At 43.5% G+C, this 19,612-nt stretch overlaps 1 protein-coding gene across 4 annotated transcripts in view; it reads left to right on the forward strand.

Moving 5' to 3' along the window:
* si:dkey-100n23.5 (cyclic AMP receptor-like protein A) overlaps positions 1-19,612 on the forward strand; it is a 95,443-nt gene that overhangs the window by 35,917 nt on the left and 39,914 nt on the right. For all 4 annotated transcript variants that reach the window (XM_041883161.2, XM_041883160.2, XM_041883163.2 and 1 more), the window contains exon 11: positions 11,865-11,947. In XM_041883161.2, the coding sequence (XP_041739095.1) occupies positions 11,865-11,947 (83 nt within the window). The remainder of the gene's footprint in view (positions 1-11,864; positions 11,948-19,612) is intronic.

The following is a 19,612-nucleotide window of genomic DNA, read 5'->3' on the forward strand; positions in this document are numbered from 1 at the left end:
GGATCATCCAAATGCACTCTAGCAAACTTCAGACGGGCCTGGACATGTACTGGCTTAAGCAGGGGGACACGTCTGGCACTGCAGGATTTCAGTCCCTGGCGGTGTAGTGTGTTACTGATGGTAGGCTTTGTTACTTTGGTCCCAGCTCTCTGCAGGTCATTCACTAGGTCCCCCCGTTTGGTTCTGGGATTTTTGCTCACCGTTCTTGTGATCATTTTGACCCCACGGGGTGAGATCTTGCGTGGAGCTCCAGATCGAGGGAGATTATCAGTGGTCTTGTATGTCTTCCATTTCCTAATAATTGCTTCCACAGTTGTTTCTTCAAACCAAGCTGCTTACCTATTGCAGATTCAGTCTTCCCAGCCTGGTGCAGGTCTACAATTTTGTTTCTAGTGTCCTTTGACAGCTCTTTGGTCTTGGCTATAGTGGAGTTTGGAGTGTGACTGTTTGAGGTTGTGGACAGGTGTCTTTTATACTGATAACAAGTTCAAACAGGTGCCATTAATACAGGTAACGAGTGGAGGACAGAGGAGCCTCTTAAAGAAGAAGTTACAGGTCTGTGAGAGCCAGAAATCTTGCTTGTTTGTAGGTGACCAAATACTTATTTTCCACCATAATTTACAAATAAATTCATTACAAATCCTACAATGTGATTTTCTCGATTTTTTTTTTCTTCTCAATTTGTCTGTCATAGTTGACATGTACCTATGATGAAAATTACAGGCCTCTCTCATCTTTTTAAGTGGGAGAACTTGCACAATTGGTGGCTAACTAAATACATTTTTTCCCCACTGTACATGAAATTAGTTTGAATAGGAAATATAGCAAAATGAATAGGAAATGTAGTCATTGACAAGGTTAGAAATAATGATTTTTAAATGAAATAATAATTGTGTCCTTCAAACTTTGCTTTCGTCAAAGAATCCTCCATTTGCAGCAATTACAGCCTTGCCTTTGGCATTCTAGTTGTCAATTTGTTGAGGTAATCTGAAGAGATTTCACCCCATGCTTCCTGAAGCACATCCCACAAGTTGGATTGGCTTGATGGGCACTTCTTACGGTCAAGCTGCTCCCACAACAGCTCAATAGGGTTGAGATCCGGTGACTGTGCTGGCCACTCCATTATAGACAGAATACCAGCTGACTGCTTCTTCCCTAAATAGTTATTCCATAGTTTGGAGCTGTGCTTTGGGTCATTGTCCTGTTGTAGGAGGAAATTGGCTCCAATCAAGCGCCGTCCACAGGGTATGGCATGGCATTGCAAAATGGAGTGATAGCCTTCCTTCTTCAAGATCCCTTTTACCCTGTACAAATCTCCCACTTTACCACCACCAAAGCACCGCCAGACAATCACATTGCCTCCATCATGCTTGACAGATGGCATCAAGCACTCCTCCAGCATCTTTTCATTTGGTCTGCGTCTCACAAATGTTCTTCTTTGTGATCCGAACACCTCAAACTGCGATTTGTCTGTCCATAACACTTTTTTCCAATCTTCCTCTGTCCAGTGTCTGTGTTCTTTTGCCCATCTTAATCTTTTCTTTTTATTGGCCAGTCTGAAAAATGGCTTTTTCTTTGCAACTCTGCCTAGGTCAGCATCCCGGAGTCGCCTCTTCACTGTTGACGTTGAGACTGGTATTTTGCGGGTACTATTTAATGAAGCTGCCAGTTGAGGACCTATGAGGCGTCTGTTTCTCAAACTACACACTCTAATGTATTTGTCCTCTTGCTCAGTTGTGCTCCGGGGCCTCCCACTCCTCTTTCTATTCTGGTTAGAGCCAGTTTGCGCTGTTCTGTGAAGGGAGCGTTGTACAAGATCTTCAGTTTCTTGGCAATTTCTCGCATGGAATATCATTCATTTCTCAGAACAAGAATAGACTGACACGTTTCAGAAGAAAGTTATTTGTTTCTGGCCATTTTGAGCCTGTAATCGAACCCACAATTGCTGATGCTCCAGATACTCAACTAGTCTCAAGAAGGCCAGTTTTATTGCTTCTTTAATCAGCACAACAGTTTTCAGCTGTGCTAACATAATTGCAAAAAGGTTTTCTAATGATCAATTAGCCTTTTTAAAATGATAAACTTGGATTAGCAAACACAATGTGCCATTGGAACACAGGATTGATGGTTGCTGATAATGGGCCTCTGTACGCCTATGTAGATATTCCATAAAAAATCAGCCGTTTCCAGCTACAATAGCCATTTACAACATTAACAATGTCTACACTGTATTTCTGATTAATTTGATGTTATTTTAATGGACAAAAAAAATTGCTTTTCTTTCGAAAACAAGGACATTTCTAAGTGACCCCAAACTTTTGAACAGTAGTGTAAGTATTCAGAAAAACAATTTAATTTTAGAATAAGGATGTAACGTAACAAAATGTGGAAAAATTCAATTCGGAAAGTATTCAGACCCCTTGACTTTTTCCACATTTTGTTATGTTACAGCCTTATTCTAAAATTGATTAAATAGTTTTTTCGCCCCCTCATCAGTCTGCACACTACCACATAATGACAAAGCAAAAACAGTTTTTTTGAAATGTTTGCTAATTTTTTTAAGTTTTAATAACAGAAATACCACATTTACATAGGTATTCAGACCCTTTACTCAGTACTTTGTTGAAGCACCTTTGACAGCGATTACAGCCTCGAGTCTTCTTGGGTATGACGCTACAAGCTTGGCACACCTGTATTTGGGGAGCTTCTCCCATTCTTCTCTGCAGATCCTCTCAAGCTCTGTCAGGTTGGATGGGGAGTGTCGCTGCACAGCTATTTTCAGGTCTCTCCAGAGATGTTCGATCTGGTTCAAGTCCAGGCTCTGGCTGGGCCACTCAAGGACATTCAGAGACTTGTCCCGAAGCCACTCCTGCTTAGGGTCGTTGTCCTGTTGGAAGGTGAATCTTTGCCCCAGTCTGAGGTCCTGAGCGCTCTGGAGCAGGTTTTACATTTTACATTTACATTTTAGTCATTTAGCAGACGCTCTTATCCAGAGCGACTTACAGTTAGTGAATACATTATTATTTTTTTATACTGGCCCCCCGTGGGAATCAAACCCACAACCCTGGCGTTGCAAACGCCATGCTCTATCAACTGAGCTACATCCCTGCCGGCCATTCCCTCCCCTACCCTGGACGACGCTGGGCCAATTGTGCGCCACCCATGAGTCTCCCGGTCGCGACCGGCTGCGACAGAGCCTGGATTCGAACCAGGATCTCTAGTGGCACAGTTAGCACTGCGATGCAGTGCCTTAGACCACTGCGCCACTCAGGAGGTTTTCATCAAGGATCTCTCTGTACTTTGCTCTGTTCATCTTTCCCTTAATCCTGACTAGTCTCCCAGTCCCTACCACTGAAAAACATCCCCACAGCATGATGTTGCGACTACCATGCTTCAGCGTAGGGATGGTGCCAGGTTTCCTCCAGATGTGACGCTTGGCATTCAGGCCAAAGAGTTGAATCTTGGTTTCATCAGACCAGAGAATATTTTTTATCATGGTCTGAGAGTCCTTTAGGTGCCTTTTGGCAAACTCCAAGTGGGCTGTCATGTGCCTTTTACTGAGGAGTGGCTTCAGTCTGGCCACTCTACCATAAAGGCCTGATTGTTGGAGTGCTGCAGAGATGGTTGTCCTTCTGGAAAGTTCGTTCTGTCAGAGTGAACATCAGGTTCTTGGTCACCTCCCTGACCAAGGCTCTTTTCCCATGATTGCTCAGTTTGGCCGAGCGTCTAGCTTTAGGAAGAGTCTTGGTGGTTCCAAACTTGTTCCATTTAAGATTGATTGAGGCCACTGTGTTCTTGGGGACCTTCAATGCTGCAGGCATTTTTTGGTACCCTTCCCCAGATCTGTGCCTCAACACAATCCTGTCTCGGCGCTCTACGGACAATTCCTTCAACCTCATGGCTTGGTTTTTGCGCTGACATGCACTGTCAACTGTGGGACCTTATATAGACAGGTGTGTGCCTTTCCAAATCATGTCCAATCAATTGAATTGACCACAGGTGGACTCCAATCAAATGGTAGAAACATCTCATGGATTATCAATGTAAACAGGATGCACCTGAGCTCAATTTCGAGTCTCATAGCAAAGGGTTTGAATACTTATGTAAATAAGGTATTTCTGTTTTCGCTTTGTCATTATGGGGTATTGTTTGTAGATTGAGGAGGAAATAAAATAATTTTATCCATTTTAGAAAAAGGCTGTAATGTAACAATGTAGAAAAAGTCAAGGTGTCTGAATATTTTCCAAATGTAGGTTAACAAGTGGATTATTTTGCACTTCAGCCTAGGCCTATTCCCGACCAAAAGCCTGTGATTTGTCTTAATCAATCAATGTGATTTTATTTCACTGAATTAATCTTTGGTTAATTCTCTGGCTGGGAAAATAAATGGAGGTGGAGTAGCTCATCTATTCGTTTGCTCATCTATCACTGATGATAAACAGTTAGCTAAATCAAGTGTAGGCCTATTACTCTGCTCGATCCCGTAGGCCTATCGGCAACTCCAAAAGCCAGCGGAGGTTGTGAAATATGAACACGAGACTATTATTTTCTATCGATATCATGATGAAGATGCTCTCAATGTAAGACCCTACACCTGCTCCCTAACAAAGTGGAGTGAGAGTAGGAAAGAGATTAAACATGGATCAAAAAAAGCATGGGGTTGCCTTGGGCTCTCTTTTTTTATATGTCAGCGGTTCCACACATTGCCATGACGCAAGTTGTGTGGGAAAAATATTATTTGTATTTTATTCTGTTATATTTCTTTATATTCTTAGCCTACTGTGAAATAAATGTGTGTTGACTGTGATCAAGTTTGCCTAAGTGTGTCTTGTAGCTCAGCTGGTAGAGCACGGCGCTTGTAACGCCAAGGTAGTGGGTTCGATCCCCGGGACCACCCATACACAAAAAAAAAATGTATGCACGCATGACTGTAAGTCGCTTTGGATAAAAGCGTCTGCTAAATGGCATATAATTATTATTATTATATTATAAAATAACTATTGATTTCATGTGCATGGCACAGCGATGTAGCATATAGGCTGCACAGACCAGTAACATAATTGAACTCAAAATATGCAATTCTATTCTTTTGAAAATACATTTTATTAGTCTTATGTTTCTTAGGACCTGCCTAAAACAAATCAATAATGGATTTTGTTTGTGATTGTGTATATTCAATGGATTTATTAAAATAGATATCGGCCCACTCCTAAACTTGATATGTATAAGAGGCTTATCCCGGCAAGAATATGGTTAAATGGGACTGTATGAATTGGGCTCTAAAAAACATTGCCATTGTAAAGTCTGTTTGTAAAGGGTATCTGTGTAACTCAACGCATGAATTAATCATCAGCTCTCTCTCTCCCTCTATCTCTGTCACACACACACACACACACACACACACACACACACACACACACACAGAGCGTATGAATAAAGCAGCAGGCCAGGTTCATGGACATTAATATTTATGAGTGTTTATGCACGCGCTGTGTGATGTTCTAAAACAACACTACCCCGCTCTCGCTGTTACCTAGCCACTGCTTTCTACTGTGTGTTCGTGTCTGTTCGTGTCTGTGTGTGTGTGCGTGTGTGTGTGCGTGTGTGTGTGTGTGTATGTATGTGTGTGTGTCAGCAGGTGTAAACCAGAGTCCCTGCTGGGTGTCTCAAACTGCTGCCTGTGGCCATTTCCCTCACTCTACTCTAGTCACTCTCATCTCCCTCTGTCTCTCTCTCTCTCTTTTCCTCTCTCTCTTGTTCTATTTTCTTTCTTTTTTTGCTCTGTGTCTCCCTCCTACTTCTTCTCCCTCTCCCGTTTCTCTTGTATCTCACACTTGTTTGTGAGTGTGTGTTATTTCTCTCTCGCTCTATTTTTTTCTCTTACTCACTCCATATGTCTCTCCTCCTCCACCTCTCCCTTGTGTCTTTCTCTCTGGCTCTGTTTTGCTGTCTCTTTCACTCTCTCCCGTTCACTCTCTCTCTCGTGGCAACATTCATACTTGGCTAATACGGTGGTTATCAGAGACTTGAATCGCAGTGCTGTGTCTGGGGGGCACACACACACACGTAGATGCAAGGTCCACAACAAACGTAGGCTACACCCCACACACAGGTCAGACAAGTGAGACGGAGGGCATTTGAAAGAGCGGACAAACGCACACGCACACACACAGTGCTCTCAGAATGAAAACATTGGGAAGCTTGTTCTTTTTCTTTAATGGGTGTTTATTTACTGTTCAGCAGTAGCTCTGCCTACTGTCACGAACACAGCTACTGTATGTGTAAAGTACCAGTCAAAAGTTTGGACACACCTACTCATTCCAGGGTTTTTCTTTATTTTTCTATTTTCTACATTGTAGAATAATAGTGAAGACATCAAAACTATGAAATAACACATATGGAATCATGTACTAACCAAAAAAGTGTTAAACAAATCAACATATATTCTAAGTAGCCCCCCTTTGCCTTGATGACAGCTTTGCAGACTCTTGGCATTCTCTCAACCAGCTTCATGAGGAATGCTTTCCCAAAAGTCTTGAAGGATTTCCCACATATGCTGAGCACTTGTTGGCTGCTTTTCCTTCACTCTGTGGTCCAACTCATCCCAAACCATCTTATGCAGCACTCCATCACTCTCCTTCTTGGTCAAATAGCCCTTACACAGCCTGGAGGTGTGTTTTGGGTCATTGTCCTGTTGAAAAACAAATGATAGTAGTCCCACTAAGCGCAAACCAAATGGGATGGTGTATCACTGCAGAATGCTGTGGTAGCCATGCTAGTTAAGTGTGCCTTGAATTCTAAATAAATCACAGACAGTGTCGCCAGCAAAGCACCCCCACACATCACACCTCCTCCTCCATGCTTCACGGTGGGAACCACACATGCAGAGAACATCCGTTCACGTACTCCGCGTCTCACAAAGACACGGCGGTTGAAACCAAAAATCTCTAATTTTCAGATTTCCACCGGTCTAATGTCCATTGCTTGTGTTTCTAGGCCCAAGCAAGTCTCTTCTTCTTATTGGTGTGCTTTAGTAGTGGTTTCTTTGCAGCAATCGACAATGGCCTGATTCACGCAGTCTCCTCTGAACAGTTGATGTTGATATGTGTCTGTTACTTGAACTCTGTGATGTTTTTATTTGGGCTGCAATATCTGAGGCTGGTAACTCTAATGAACCTATCCTCTTCAGCAGAGGTAACTCTGGGTCTTCCTTTCCGGTGGCGGTCCTCATGAGAGCCAGTTTCATCATAGCGCTTGATGGTTTTTACGACTGCACTTGAAGAAACTTTCAAAGTTCTTGATATTTTACGGATTGACTGACCTTCATCTCTTAAAGTAATGATGGACTGTCGTTTCTCTTTGCTTATTTGAGCTGTTCTTGCCATAATATGGAGTTGGTCTTTTACCAAATAGGGCTATCTTCTGTATACCACCCCTACCTTGTCACAACACAACTGATTGGCTTAACCGCATTAAGAAGGAAAGAAATTCCACAAATTAACTTTTAAGAAGGCACACCTGTTAATTGAAATGCATACCAGGTGACTACCTCATGAAGCTGGTTGAGATAATGCCAAGAGTGTGCAAAGCTGTCATTTGTGTAACACTTTTTTGGTTACTACATGATTCCATATGTGTTATTTCGTATCATAGTTTTGATGTCTTCACTATTATTCTACAATGTAGAAAATAGTAAAAATCAATAAAAACCCTTGAATGAGTAGGTGTGTCCAAACTTTTGACTGGTACTGTATGTGTGCACACGTGTGTTTGTATGCGTATGTTTGTTTGTGATTTTGCCTGTGTGTGTCTGTCTGTGTGTTTCCTTAAAATAAAGTATGTTTGTGTGCATTGTTCTGGGCAGACAGAGTTCACCATACATCTTCCTGTATATATATTTCCTCTTCCTCCTTCTGTGAATCTTTACAATGGCTCTCTGTGCTCCATATGTGGTAGAGAGAGAGGAGGGTGAAGGCAGAGAGAGAGAAGCTCTTATTAGGGTAAATCCATATGAATTCAATCACATTTTGACAGCATCCCTTTTTGATTTAAACAAAACTTTCAATACATGTTTGCCCATGGAAGAAGTGGCCAGAAAGTGACTTTTTGGACCTGAATGCCAAAACATTCAGGAGATAGAGGTGCTCAAAGTTGACCCATTTTGCATACCGTTAGACATCCATGTCTTCATTACTGGAATATATAAACGGCTGAGTTTGATATAATTTGGAAGCTGACACACAGGTGGTCCAAATATTGTATAATTTCTCAACAAAAAATGTGAATACAAATGATGATATTGTTTGACTTTTAATGTCAATTATCTAACAACGCGTATTTGCATATGGTGTAGCTTAGACCATACTTTACATAATCTGTGGTTTGTGTGTTGTGGCCACCATCGGTTGAGACGCAACATGCTCTTGAGTCTTGGTGGGTGTCATGTTTTGGCTGATAAATGTACTAAAAAGGGAATACAATTAAAATTAAACTTACAAATCATATTATATCGATCTCAACTGTTTTATATTTTCCAGTGATGAAGACATGGATGTTTTATGGTATGGTGGGATATGCAAAATGTGTCAATTTTGAGCACCTTTATCTCTTTAATGTTTTGGCATTCAGGTCCAAAAAGTCACTTTCTGAGCACCTCTACAATGGGCAAATATGTATGGAGGTTTTGTTCAAATCAAAAGGGGTGCTATCAAAAAGTGATTGAATTCAAATGGATTTACCCATTACTGTGGCTAATGTGCGTCATTAATGGAGAGCCATCAGACCCTCAGCCATGCGCGTAATTACTGTTTCATTATCCTCCACTCCCAAGGAGCACCAGGCCTCTGACACGGCAGAGCTGTGATTAAAAACACCACACACATGGAAGATATTTTTCGCATTGACTAAGTTGCCTGTTTTCAATCAGATCAACCATTAACCGGCGATAGCAGACACCCGCATTGCGGATGTTCTGGCGGTGTCGGAGGTGGAACTGCGTTGGAGCCGTCAAATCGGTGAGCGGCTGCTCTTGCAATCATTGTCACGAAGCCACACCCGCCCCACTCCTGTTAGAAGTTCAAAACGGGAAAGTGTAGGCTATATAGAAATAATTACGGTCAAATGTAAAAATCATTCAACTAAATAATGAGGATTTCTATCATCCTAATGGAGGTGTAGATTACATCTCACATTCCAGTGTTTGAACTTGTAAACAAGGCTGCATGGGATTTAATTTAATGCGACTCTGTGCAGCCATTGGCAATGTCCGCTTTAGGTATAAGGCCAGGAACCACTTGTCGATATGATGGCTCTAACGCAGTTCCACCTCCGACACCGCCAAAACAACCGCTATGCTGATGTTGGCTAAAGCGGATCTGATTGAATCGAGCCCTAAACAGCTAAACCCCCATTTCATTTATTTATGCAGGAAATGTACCGCAACGCGGTGGGAGCTTAGAAGCCTTTTCTCCAAAATCCCCCACCAACGAGATCACACACACAGGCGAGATGAAATACCACCGGGGGGCTCTCATGATTTTCATTTGAATTGTTTAAAAGGCGTGCGTTAGTGCGAGCACGCCTCGGGGTCTTTCTAGTGAGTAATTAATTTTTAGCCTGGTCGGAGGAGTCTGGAGGCTCGTGGGTCTGCCTCGTGGTGGAGGGAGTGAGTGTGTGTGTGTGTGTGTGTGTGTGTGTTAGTCAATCAGTGTGTGTGTGTTCTTGTAGATCGAGAGAAAAAGAAAGGGAGAGGTAGAGAGAGAAATAGAGAGAGGAGGGGCGCTGGCCAGACTCCCCGCGTGCTTAGGAGAAAAAAAGCAATTCAGCAGCAAATCGATTCTGGGCCTGGTCTGCTTCCGGCTGCTACAGTCCTCACTACCGTCTACAAGGAATTTAATAACGTACTGTCAAAGCTTTCCACCATGGAACTTCCAATCCCTTACCATTTATAGCATTTTTTAAAATAATGTTAATGTTATCATGTTAATATAATTTATTTGATTTTATAGGCTGTGTAATTTAAAATTCCTTTTCCGATCTGAAGTGGCTCTACTTCTCTTTATTTAGTTCACGTGGAAACACTGATTTTCTAATTAAAGGAACAATTGGCACACATATACTATAAACTATACTAAGTGTAAACCAACATAGATTCTGTTTGTTTTTGTCTTCCCCACACATTTTCACACACATTTTCTCCCTTTCTCCCTGTGTGTGTTTTTGTTTAACTATCCTTGTGGGTACCAGAAGTCCTCACAAGGATAGTAAAACAAGGAAAATTCAGACACAAGGACAAATGCTATTTTAGGGTTAGAATTCGGGTAGGGTTAGAATTAAGGTTAGGGTTAGGAGTTACGGTTAGGTTTAGGGTTAGGAGTTAGGGTCAGGTGTGGGTTTGGGGTTAAGGTTATGGTTGAGGTTGAGGTTATGGTTAGGTTAGGGTTAGATTTAGAGTTAGGGAAAATAGGATTTGGGATGGGAATCAATTATTTGGTCCCCACAAGGATAGGGATACAAAACTGTGTGTGTGTGTGTGTGTGTGTGGTGTGTGTATGCACACGTATGTGAAACACCAGGTGGTGCTGACACAAGACAGAACCTCTTGTGTTGGCACTTTTGATGTCGGGCAGGGATTTGGCTCTCTCTCTATCTTTCTATCTTTCTCTCTCTCCTCTCTCTCGCTCTCTCTCTCTCTCGCTTTCCCATAGGAAATGGCCAACTGTCAGTCTCCTGTGTATACAAAATCTAGACTTTCACTCCTCTGAAATAGTGTGTGTGTGTGTGTCAAAGCTTTCCACCACAGAACTTCCAAACCCTTGCCATTTATATCAAAGTTTAGAATTCATGAAATCAGTATTTTGTTAGTTTTAATCATGTTAATTTCATTTATTTGATTTTATAGGCAGTGTAATTAAAAATTCCTTGTCAGCTGTGGCTCTACTTCTCTTTTTTTAGTTCACGTGGAAACACTGATTTTTCATTAAAGGAACAATTGGCACACATATACTATAAACTATACTAAGTATAAACAAACATAGATTCTGTTTGTTTTTGTCTTCCCCACACATTTTCACACCTTTTCTCCCTGTCTGATCTCACACAGAGGAACGCAACGGTGTGTGTGTGTGTGTGTGTGCATGTGTGTGTGTTTTTTTGTTTAACTATCCTCGTGGGTACCAGAAGTCCTCACAAAGTCGAACAAGTGGGGACATTTTGCCGGTCCCCACAAGGAAAAATGCTATTTTAGGCTTAGAGGTTAGGTTTAAGGGTTGCAATTAGGGTTAGGGTTAGAATTAAGGTTAAGGTTAGACGTTACGGTTAGGGTTAGGAGTAAGGGTTAGGTATGGGTTTGGGGTTATGGTTAGGCTTAAGGTTAGGGTTAGGAGTTAGGGAAAATAGGATTTTGGATGGGAATCAATTCTTTGGTACCCACAAGGATAGCGATACAAAACTGTGTGTGTGTGTGTGTGTGTGTGTGTGTGTGTGTGTGTGTGTGTGTGTGTGTGTGTGTGTGTGTGTGTGTGTGTGTGTGTGTGTGTGTGTGTGTGTGTGTGTGTGTGTGTGTGTGTGTGTGTGTGTGTGTGTGTGTGTGTGTGTGTGTGTGTGTGTGTGTGTGCGTGTGCGCGTGTGCGTGTGTGCGCGCACACGTATATGAAATACCAGGTGGTGCTGACACGAGACAGAACCTCTTCTGTTGGCACTTTTGATGTTGGGCAGGGAGATGGCTCTCTATCTCTCTTTCTCTCTTTCTCTTTCCCATAGGAAATGGCCAACTGTCAGTCAGTCTCCAATCTAGACTTTATCTATCACTCCTCTGAAATAGTGTGTCTGAAGTATTTATTTAAACTCTCTCTCTGTCGCTCCAGGTGTCTTTGGCTGAGGAGATAAAGCCGTTGAAGTGGTATCCATCCGTTTATCTCCTGGTGTCTCTGTTCCCCCTCATCAACAGGTAACACACACACAAACCAGAGATTGTCATTGTCGAGACAGTGTGTGTCTTTTTCAGCATTTTAAGCATGTCTGGTTCCATCCCTATCTTATGTCCAGTCACACTTTTGGCTTCCACTCCTATCCTCTCACCTTTAGGCCCTTTTTATATTGACAAGAGTTCAAGGAAATTCTCCAGAGGTATCGAAAAATATCCAGAGTGCAGGATGCAGTTTTACTGTAATGTAAACTTGCAAACTTTTCATGTCTCGACCGCTACCTCCGGAGGTCGCCCACGACTTTTGTCTGACAGTCGCCCCCTTCCAAGCAGGGCAGTGTAAACAAAATTGTCTCATTGAGCCCATCACTCCTACAGTATAAATAACAGAGCAATGTTTTTGAAACAGCTGAAATATATAGGCATTTTCTTAATATTAGAGACTTGTTTTACTGAGTTTTTATCAGAAATTGCAGTAAAAGACGGAATCTCAGAAATTGATGCTGTAGCTTTAAGGGAATCTCAGAACACTGTAATTCATTTAAATGCAAAAGCGAGCAGGAACGTAAGCATCAACTGCCCAGTGAATTAACCTTTTCAGGCGCAATTTGCTTATTTTCATGTAATGATTTGCATGATATTGATGAAATGAAGCATTGTTTGCCGGTAGGTACAGGTAGGCCGAAAAGCAATCTAGCTATGATTCAGCTAACTAGTTATCTAACTTAGCTAGTAAGTTATTTTGTGAACTAACATTTTGTTTAGCTTTCTACCTAGCTCTGTATAATATGTATGACACATTATGATAACGTTACTGTACTTTATATTCGTATGAGAAGGGTAAACGTTCATTTTCACTATGCTGGTGTAACCGGTGTGAAATGGCTAGCTAGTTAGCGGTGCGCACTAGTAGCGTTTCAATCGGTGACGTCACTCGCTCTGAGACCTTGAAGTAGTTGTTTCCCTTGCTCTGCAAGGGCCGCAGCTTTTGTGGAGCGACGGGAAACGGTGCTTCGAGGGTGACTGTTGTCGATGTGTGCAGAGGGTCCCTGGTTCAAGCCCAGGTAGGGGCGAGGAGAGGGACGGAAGCAACACTGTTACACTGGAAGTTACCTGATGAAGCAAATGTTGTTAGCTAACGTTAGCTAGCTAGCTAGCAGCTGTGCCACATTGGCTGGGTTATTGTCTTGCAGCTAAATGAGTATATGGATGAGAAAATAAACCATTTAAATGTCTGCACATGCTTGTGAATTGTTGCATTATTTAAGAGTGTAATATGGTTTTGTTGCATTAATCAAGACTGTAATATGGTAGATGCATGAAACGTTGCTTGCATAGCTAGCTATTTGAATAGTTTGCATGCTTCCACTTCAGTTACACTATACGCGTCGCGTTGCGTCGCCATCAGCGTCTAGTCAATGTGACGTTCGACCTGCTACAAAGATCGCGTTATTTGAGAGCTGAGAGGAGCAGAGGGGAAGAGCGTCTTTATTATATTTCCCCTACTATACCATATTCATCGATTATGCATAAGTACAATAGCTTTGGTCCAGTTTTCACAAAACTACTCATTACATTGTTGCTAGTGGTTGTACTAAATTATTCTCTAATTACACAAGTTGTTTTTGTTTACATTGTGAACATAGTCAATGTAGCTAGCTAGCTAGAGTTTCTGCTAGCTAGTAGCTTCTTGACTTCATAAATCTTAGTAAAATAACCAGTGGTGTATAGTCGAGGCCATATGCAGGCATATTCACTAGGAAGCATTCCCTCAATGGCTGATGGCAATGCTGGACGCCCGATGGCTGTAGTGTAGCAGGGCCATTAGCCTACTGGCTAGTGGCAACTGTGACATTTAGGGTACATTTGAGTGTCGAAGCAAGAACGTCACCCGAACCCTCTCTCAGCTCGTGAAATTTCCGTTGCTAATGTAAATTGAAAAGTGTATGTACATATTATGTAAATATAAATGTTGTCCCGATACCTCTACTTCAACTCTCTTCGATGAGAATAAGCTCTTACTTTCACCCTTATCAAATCTAATTGTATTTGTCACATGCGCCGAATACAACCGGTGTAGACCTTACCGTGAAATGCTTACTTACAAGCCCTTAACCAACAATGCAGTTCAATAAATAGTTAAGAAAATATTTACTAAATAAACTAAAGTTTTAAAAAATCTAATCAAAAAGTAAAACAAGAAAATTGCATATCAATAACGAGACTATATACAGGGGGTCAATGTGCGGGTGTACAGGTTAGTCGAGGTCATTTGTAAAGTGACTATGCATAGATAATAAACCGTGAGTAGCAGCAGTGTGAAAACCAAGGGGGGTCAATGTAAATAGTCTGGGTGGCCATTTGATTAATTGTTCAGCAGTCTTATGGCTTGGGGGTAGAAGCTGTTAAGGAGCCTTTTGGACCAAGACTTGGCGCTCCGGTACCACTTGCCGTGTGGTAGCACAGAGAACAGTCTATGACTTGGGTGACTGGAGTCTTTGACAATTTTTCGGGCTTTCCTCTGACACCGCCTAGTAGAGAGGCCTGTAATTTTCATCATAGGTAAACGTCAACTATGACAGACAAAATGAGAAAAAAAAAATCAGAAAATCACATTGTAGGATTTTTAATGAATTTATTTGCAAATTATGGTGGAAAATAAGTATTTGGTCAATAACAAAAGTTTCTCAATACTTTGTTATATACCCTTTGTTGGCAATGACACAGGTCAAACGTTTTCTGTAAGTCTTCACAAGGTTTTCACACACTGTTGCTGGTATTTTGGCCCATTCCTCCATGCAGATCTCCTCTAGAGCAGTGATGTTTTGGGGCTGTCGCTGGGCAACACAGACTTTCAACTCCCTCCAAAGATTTTCTATGGGGGTTGAGATCTGGAGACTGGCTAGGCCACTCCAGGACCTTGAAATGCTTCTTACGAAGCCACTCCTTCGGTTCCCGGGCGGTGTGTTTGGGATCATTGTCATGCTGAAAGACCCAGCCACGTTTCATCTTCAATGCCCTTGCTGATGGAAGGAGGTTTTCACTCAAAATCTCACGATACATGGCCCCATTCATTCTTTCCTTTACACGGATCAGTCGTCCTGGTCCCTTTGCAGAAAAACAGCCCCAAATCATGATGTTTCCACCCCCATGCTTCACAGTAGGTATGGTGTTCTTTGGATGCAACTCAGCATTCTTTGTCCTCCAAACATGACGAGTTGAGTTTTTACCAAAAAGTTCTATTTTGGTTTCATCTGACCATATGACATTCTCCCAATCCTCTTCTGGATCATCCAAATGCACTCTAGCAAACTTCAGACGGGCCTGGACATGTACTGTCTTAAGCAGGGGGACACGTCTGCCACTGCAGGATTTGAGTCCCTGGCGGCGTAGTGTGTTACTGATGGTAGGCTTTGTTACTTTGGTCGTGGCAGGTAGCTGGGGACCCATGCCAAGGGTGGCAGGTAGCTTAGTGGGTAAGAGCGTTGTGCCAGTAACCGAAAGGTCGCTGGTTCTAATCCCCGGGCCGACTAGGTGAAAAATCTGTCGATGTGCCCTTAAGCAAGGCACTTAACCCTAAATGCTCCTGTAAGTCGCTCTGGATAAGAACGTCTGCTAAATGACTAAAATGTAAATGTAAAATGGTCCCAGCTCTCTGCAGGTCATTCACTAGGTCCCCCCGTGTGGTTCTGGGATTTTTGCTCACCGTTCTTGTGATCATTTTGACCCCACGGGGTGAGATCTTGCGTGGAGCCCCAGATCGAGGGAGATTATCAGTGGTCTTGTATGTCTTCCATTTCCTAATAATTGCTCCCACAGTTGATTTCTTCAAACCAAGCTGCTTACCTATTGCAGATTCAGTCTTCCCAGCCTGGTGCAGGTCTACAATTTTGTTTCTGGTGTCCTTTGACAGCTCTTTGGTCTTGGCCATAGTGGAGTTTGGAGTGTGACTGTTTGAGGTTGTGGACAGGTGTCTTTTATACTGATAAGTTACAGGTCTGTGAGAGCCAGAAATCTTGCTTGTTTGTAGGTGACCAAATACTTATTTTCCACCATAATTTGCAAATAAATTCATAAAAAATCCTACAATGTGATTTTCTGGATTTTTTTTCTCTCAATTTGTCTGTCATAGTTGACGTGTACCTATGATGAAAATTACAGGCCTCTCTCATCTTTTTAAGTGGGAGAACTTGCACAATTGGTGGCTGACTAAATACTTTTTTCCCCCACTGTAGGTCCTGGATGTCAGGAAGCTTAGCCCCAGTGATGTACTGGGCCGTACGCACTACTCTCTGTAGCGCCTTACGGTCAGATGCCGAGCAGTTGCCATACCAGGTGGTGATGCAACCAGTCAGGATGCTCTTGATGGTGTAGCTGTAGAACTTTTAGAGGATCTGGGGACCCATGCCAAATATTTTCAGTCTCCTGAGGGGGAAAATGTGTTGTCGTGCCCTGTTCACAACTGTCCTGGTGTGTTTGGACCATGACCGTTCGTTGGTGATGTGGACACTAAGGAACTTGAAACTCTTGACCCGCTCCGCTTCAGCCCTGTCGATGTTAATGGGGGCCTGTTCGGCCCTACTTTTCCTATAGTCCACGATCAGCTACTTTGTCTTGCCTACATTGAGGGAGAGGTTCTTGTCCTGGCACCACACTGCCAGGTCTCTGACATCCTCCCTATAGGCTGTCTCATCGTTGTCGGTGATCAGTCCTACCACTGTTGTTTCGTCAGCAAACTTAATGATGGTGTTGGAGTCGTGCTTGGCCACATAGTCGTGGGTGAACAGGGAGTACAGGAGGGGACTAAGCATGCACCCCTGAGGGCCCCATGGTTGAGGATCAGCATGGCAGATGTGTTGTTACCACCTGGGGCGGCCCATCAGGAAGTCCAGGATCCAGTTGCAGAGGGAGGTGTTTATTCCCAGGGTCCTTAGCTTAGTGATGAGCTTTGTGGGCACTATGGTGTTGAACGCTGAGCTGTAGTCAATGAACATCATTCTCACATAGGTGTTCCTTTTGTCCAGGTGGGAAAGGGCAGTGTTGAGTGCGATTGAGATTGCGTCATCTGTGGATCTGTTGGGGCGGTTTGCGAATTGGAGTGGGTCTAGGGTTTCCAGCATGATGGTGTTGATGTGAGCCATGACCAGCCTTTCAAAGCACTTCATGACTACCGACGTTAGTGCTACGGGGCGGTAATCATTTAGGCAGGTTACCTTTGTTTTCTTGTGCACAGGGACTATGGTGGTCTGTTTGAAACATGTAGGTATTACAGACTCGGTCAGGGAGAGGTTGAAAGTGTCAGTGAAGACACTTGCCAGTTGGTCCGTGCATGCTTTGAGTACACGTCCTGGTAATCCGTCTGGCCCTGTGGCTTTGTGAATGTTGACCTGTTTAAAGGTCTTGCTCACATCGGCTACCGAGAGCGTGATCACACAGTCGTCCAGAACAGCTGGTGCTCTCATGCATGCTTCAGTGTTGCTTGTCTCGAAGCGAGCATAAAAGGCATTTAGCTCGTCTGGTAGGCTCGCGTCACTGGGCAGCTCGCAGCTGGGTTTCCCTTTGTAGTCCATAATATTTTTCAAGCCCTGCCACATCCGACGCATGTCAGAGCCGGTGTAGTAGGATTCAATCTTTGTCCTGTATTGACGCTTTGCCTGTTTGATGATTCGTCAGAGGGCATAGCGGGATTCCTTTTAAGTGTCCGGATTAGTGTCCCGCTGCTTAAAAGCGGCAGCTCTAGCCTTTAGCTCGGTGCGGATGTTGCCTGTAATCCATGGCATCTGGTTGGGAAATGTACGTACGGTCACTGTGGGGATGACGTCGTCGATGCACTTATTGATGAAGCCGGTGACTGAGGTGGTATACTCCTCAATGCCATTGGATGAATCCCGGAACATATTCCGTATCCCTCTATCCCTCTATCTTTCCTTTTTTCCTTATTTCCATTGCCCTCAAACACACCTCTCTCTTTCTCTGCCTTTATAAATAGACTGCTGAAAGATTCAGATTCCAAAGAGCACAGAACTTTGTGCCTTAGGCAAACTGTGTGTGTGTGTTTGAACACTTAAATTAGTAAATTAGTTTTGCTCTCCCAACTGTGATTTTTAGTTCCTGGATGAGTGTATTTGTTTGTGTGTGTTTGTGATTGCAAATACTACTAACGCCCATCAGAGCCATTCATTTACAGTGCGCGGTTACCGTGACTCAATGGTCACGTGGAATTTGAATGCAGTCATGACTCATGACCGCTGATGTGGCGGCAATACAGTCAACGTAACAGCCCTAATGGTAAAAGTTCCACCTCTCCCTCCGTCCGTCCTCCCTCCCTTTCTCCCTCCTTCTCTCCCTCCCTTCCTCTGTCCCTCCATCTCTTTTGTTTAACTTTGTGACTGGTTAGATAATGAGTTTTTAAAATTAAAAGTCTCTCCTCCCAGGGGGACGGTGTGATTGACAGGTCAGGGTTACTAAGTGATTATCTGCGGTGGCTCAGCGTGTTGTCGCGGCGATGTAGGCAGAGACGTGGGTGATTTACAGGGTCAACATTTCTCAAAGGCTCTGCGCCGCCCCTCCCCCTTTCCCCTACCCCCCCATTCATCCCTCCATCCCCTGTTCCTTCCCTCCCTCTGCGCCCGCTGTCAGCTGATGAAGATGACAAACTGCATCCTGCGCTAACCCCAGACCTCTATCCGTTCACCCTCCGCTCTCTTCTCTTATTTCACTCACTCTCTCCCTCCTCTTCTTTCCTCCGTCTTTCTCCCACTACTCTCGCCCTCACATCTCTTTGTTTTTCTTTCTCTCATCCTCTCCTCCATTTCCTTTCCCTCTCTATTTATCTCTCGTTCCTCCACTCCTTCACTCTCCCTCTCTTTGCCTTCCTAGAGAAAAGAGAGAATGAGATAAATAAATCACTCTCGTCTTCAACCTCCCTCCTTACCTGCTCTATCTCTCTGGTGCCTATTCCTTCATTAGCTCCTTCTCTCTCTCCGCTCACCTCCACCCCCCACCCTCCACCTCCCTTCTTCCCTCTGGCTCATATTCTTTCTCTCCTCCCTCCTCTGTGAAGCGATAGTGTGCAAAGTGTTTGTCACGGTGCTGTGGTGATGTCGCTATGCTGTACTGTAGCTACACCGATCAGACAGCCAGAGTGTTTGTCACGGTGCTGTGGTGATGTCGCTATGCTGTACTGTAGCTACACCGATCAGACAGCCAGAGTGTTTGTCACTGTGCTGTGGTGATGTCGCTATGCTGTACTGTAGCTACACCGATCAGACAGCCAGAGAGTTTGTCACGGTGCTGTGGTGATGTCGCTATGCTGTACTGTAGCTACACCGATCAGACAGCCAAAGTGTTTGTCACGGTGCTGTGGTGATGTCGCTATGCTGTACTGTAGCTACACCGATCAGACAGCCAAAGTGTTTGTCACGGTGCTGTGGTGATGTCGCTATGCTGTACTGTAGCTACACCGATCAGACAGCCAGAGTGTTTGTCACGGTGCTGTGGTGATGTCGCTATGCTGTACTGTAGCTACACCGATCAGACAGCCAGAGTGTTTGTCACGGTGCTGTGGTGATGTCGCTATGGTGTACTGTAGCTACACCGATCAGACAGCCAGAGTGTTTGTATATGTTTCGTGGCTGTGTTTCTAGTCTCTCGCTCTCTCTCACTTTCTGTGTATATAGTGTCTGTGTG

Source organism: Coregonus clupeaformis, chromosome 40 (genome assembly GCF_020615455.1).
Source record: "Coregonus clupeaformis isolate EN_2021a chromosome 40, ASM2061545v1, whole genome shotgun sequence".
In the NCBI taxonomy this organism is placed as follows: domain Eukaryota; kingdom Metazoa; phylum Chordata; class Actinopteri; order Salmoniformes; family Salmonidae; genus Coregonus; species Coregonus clupeaformis.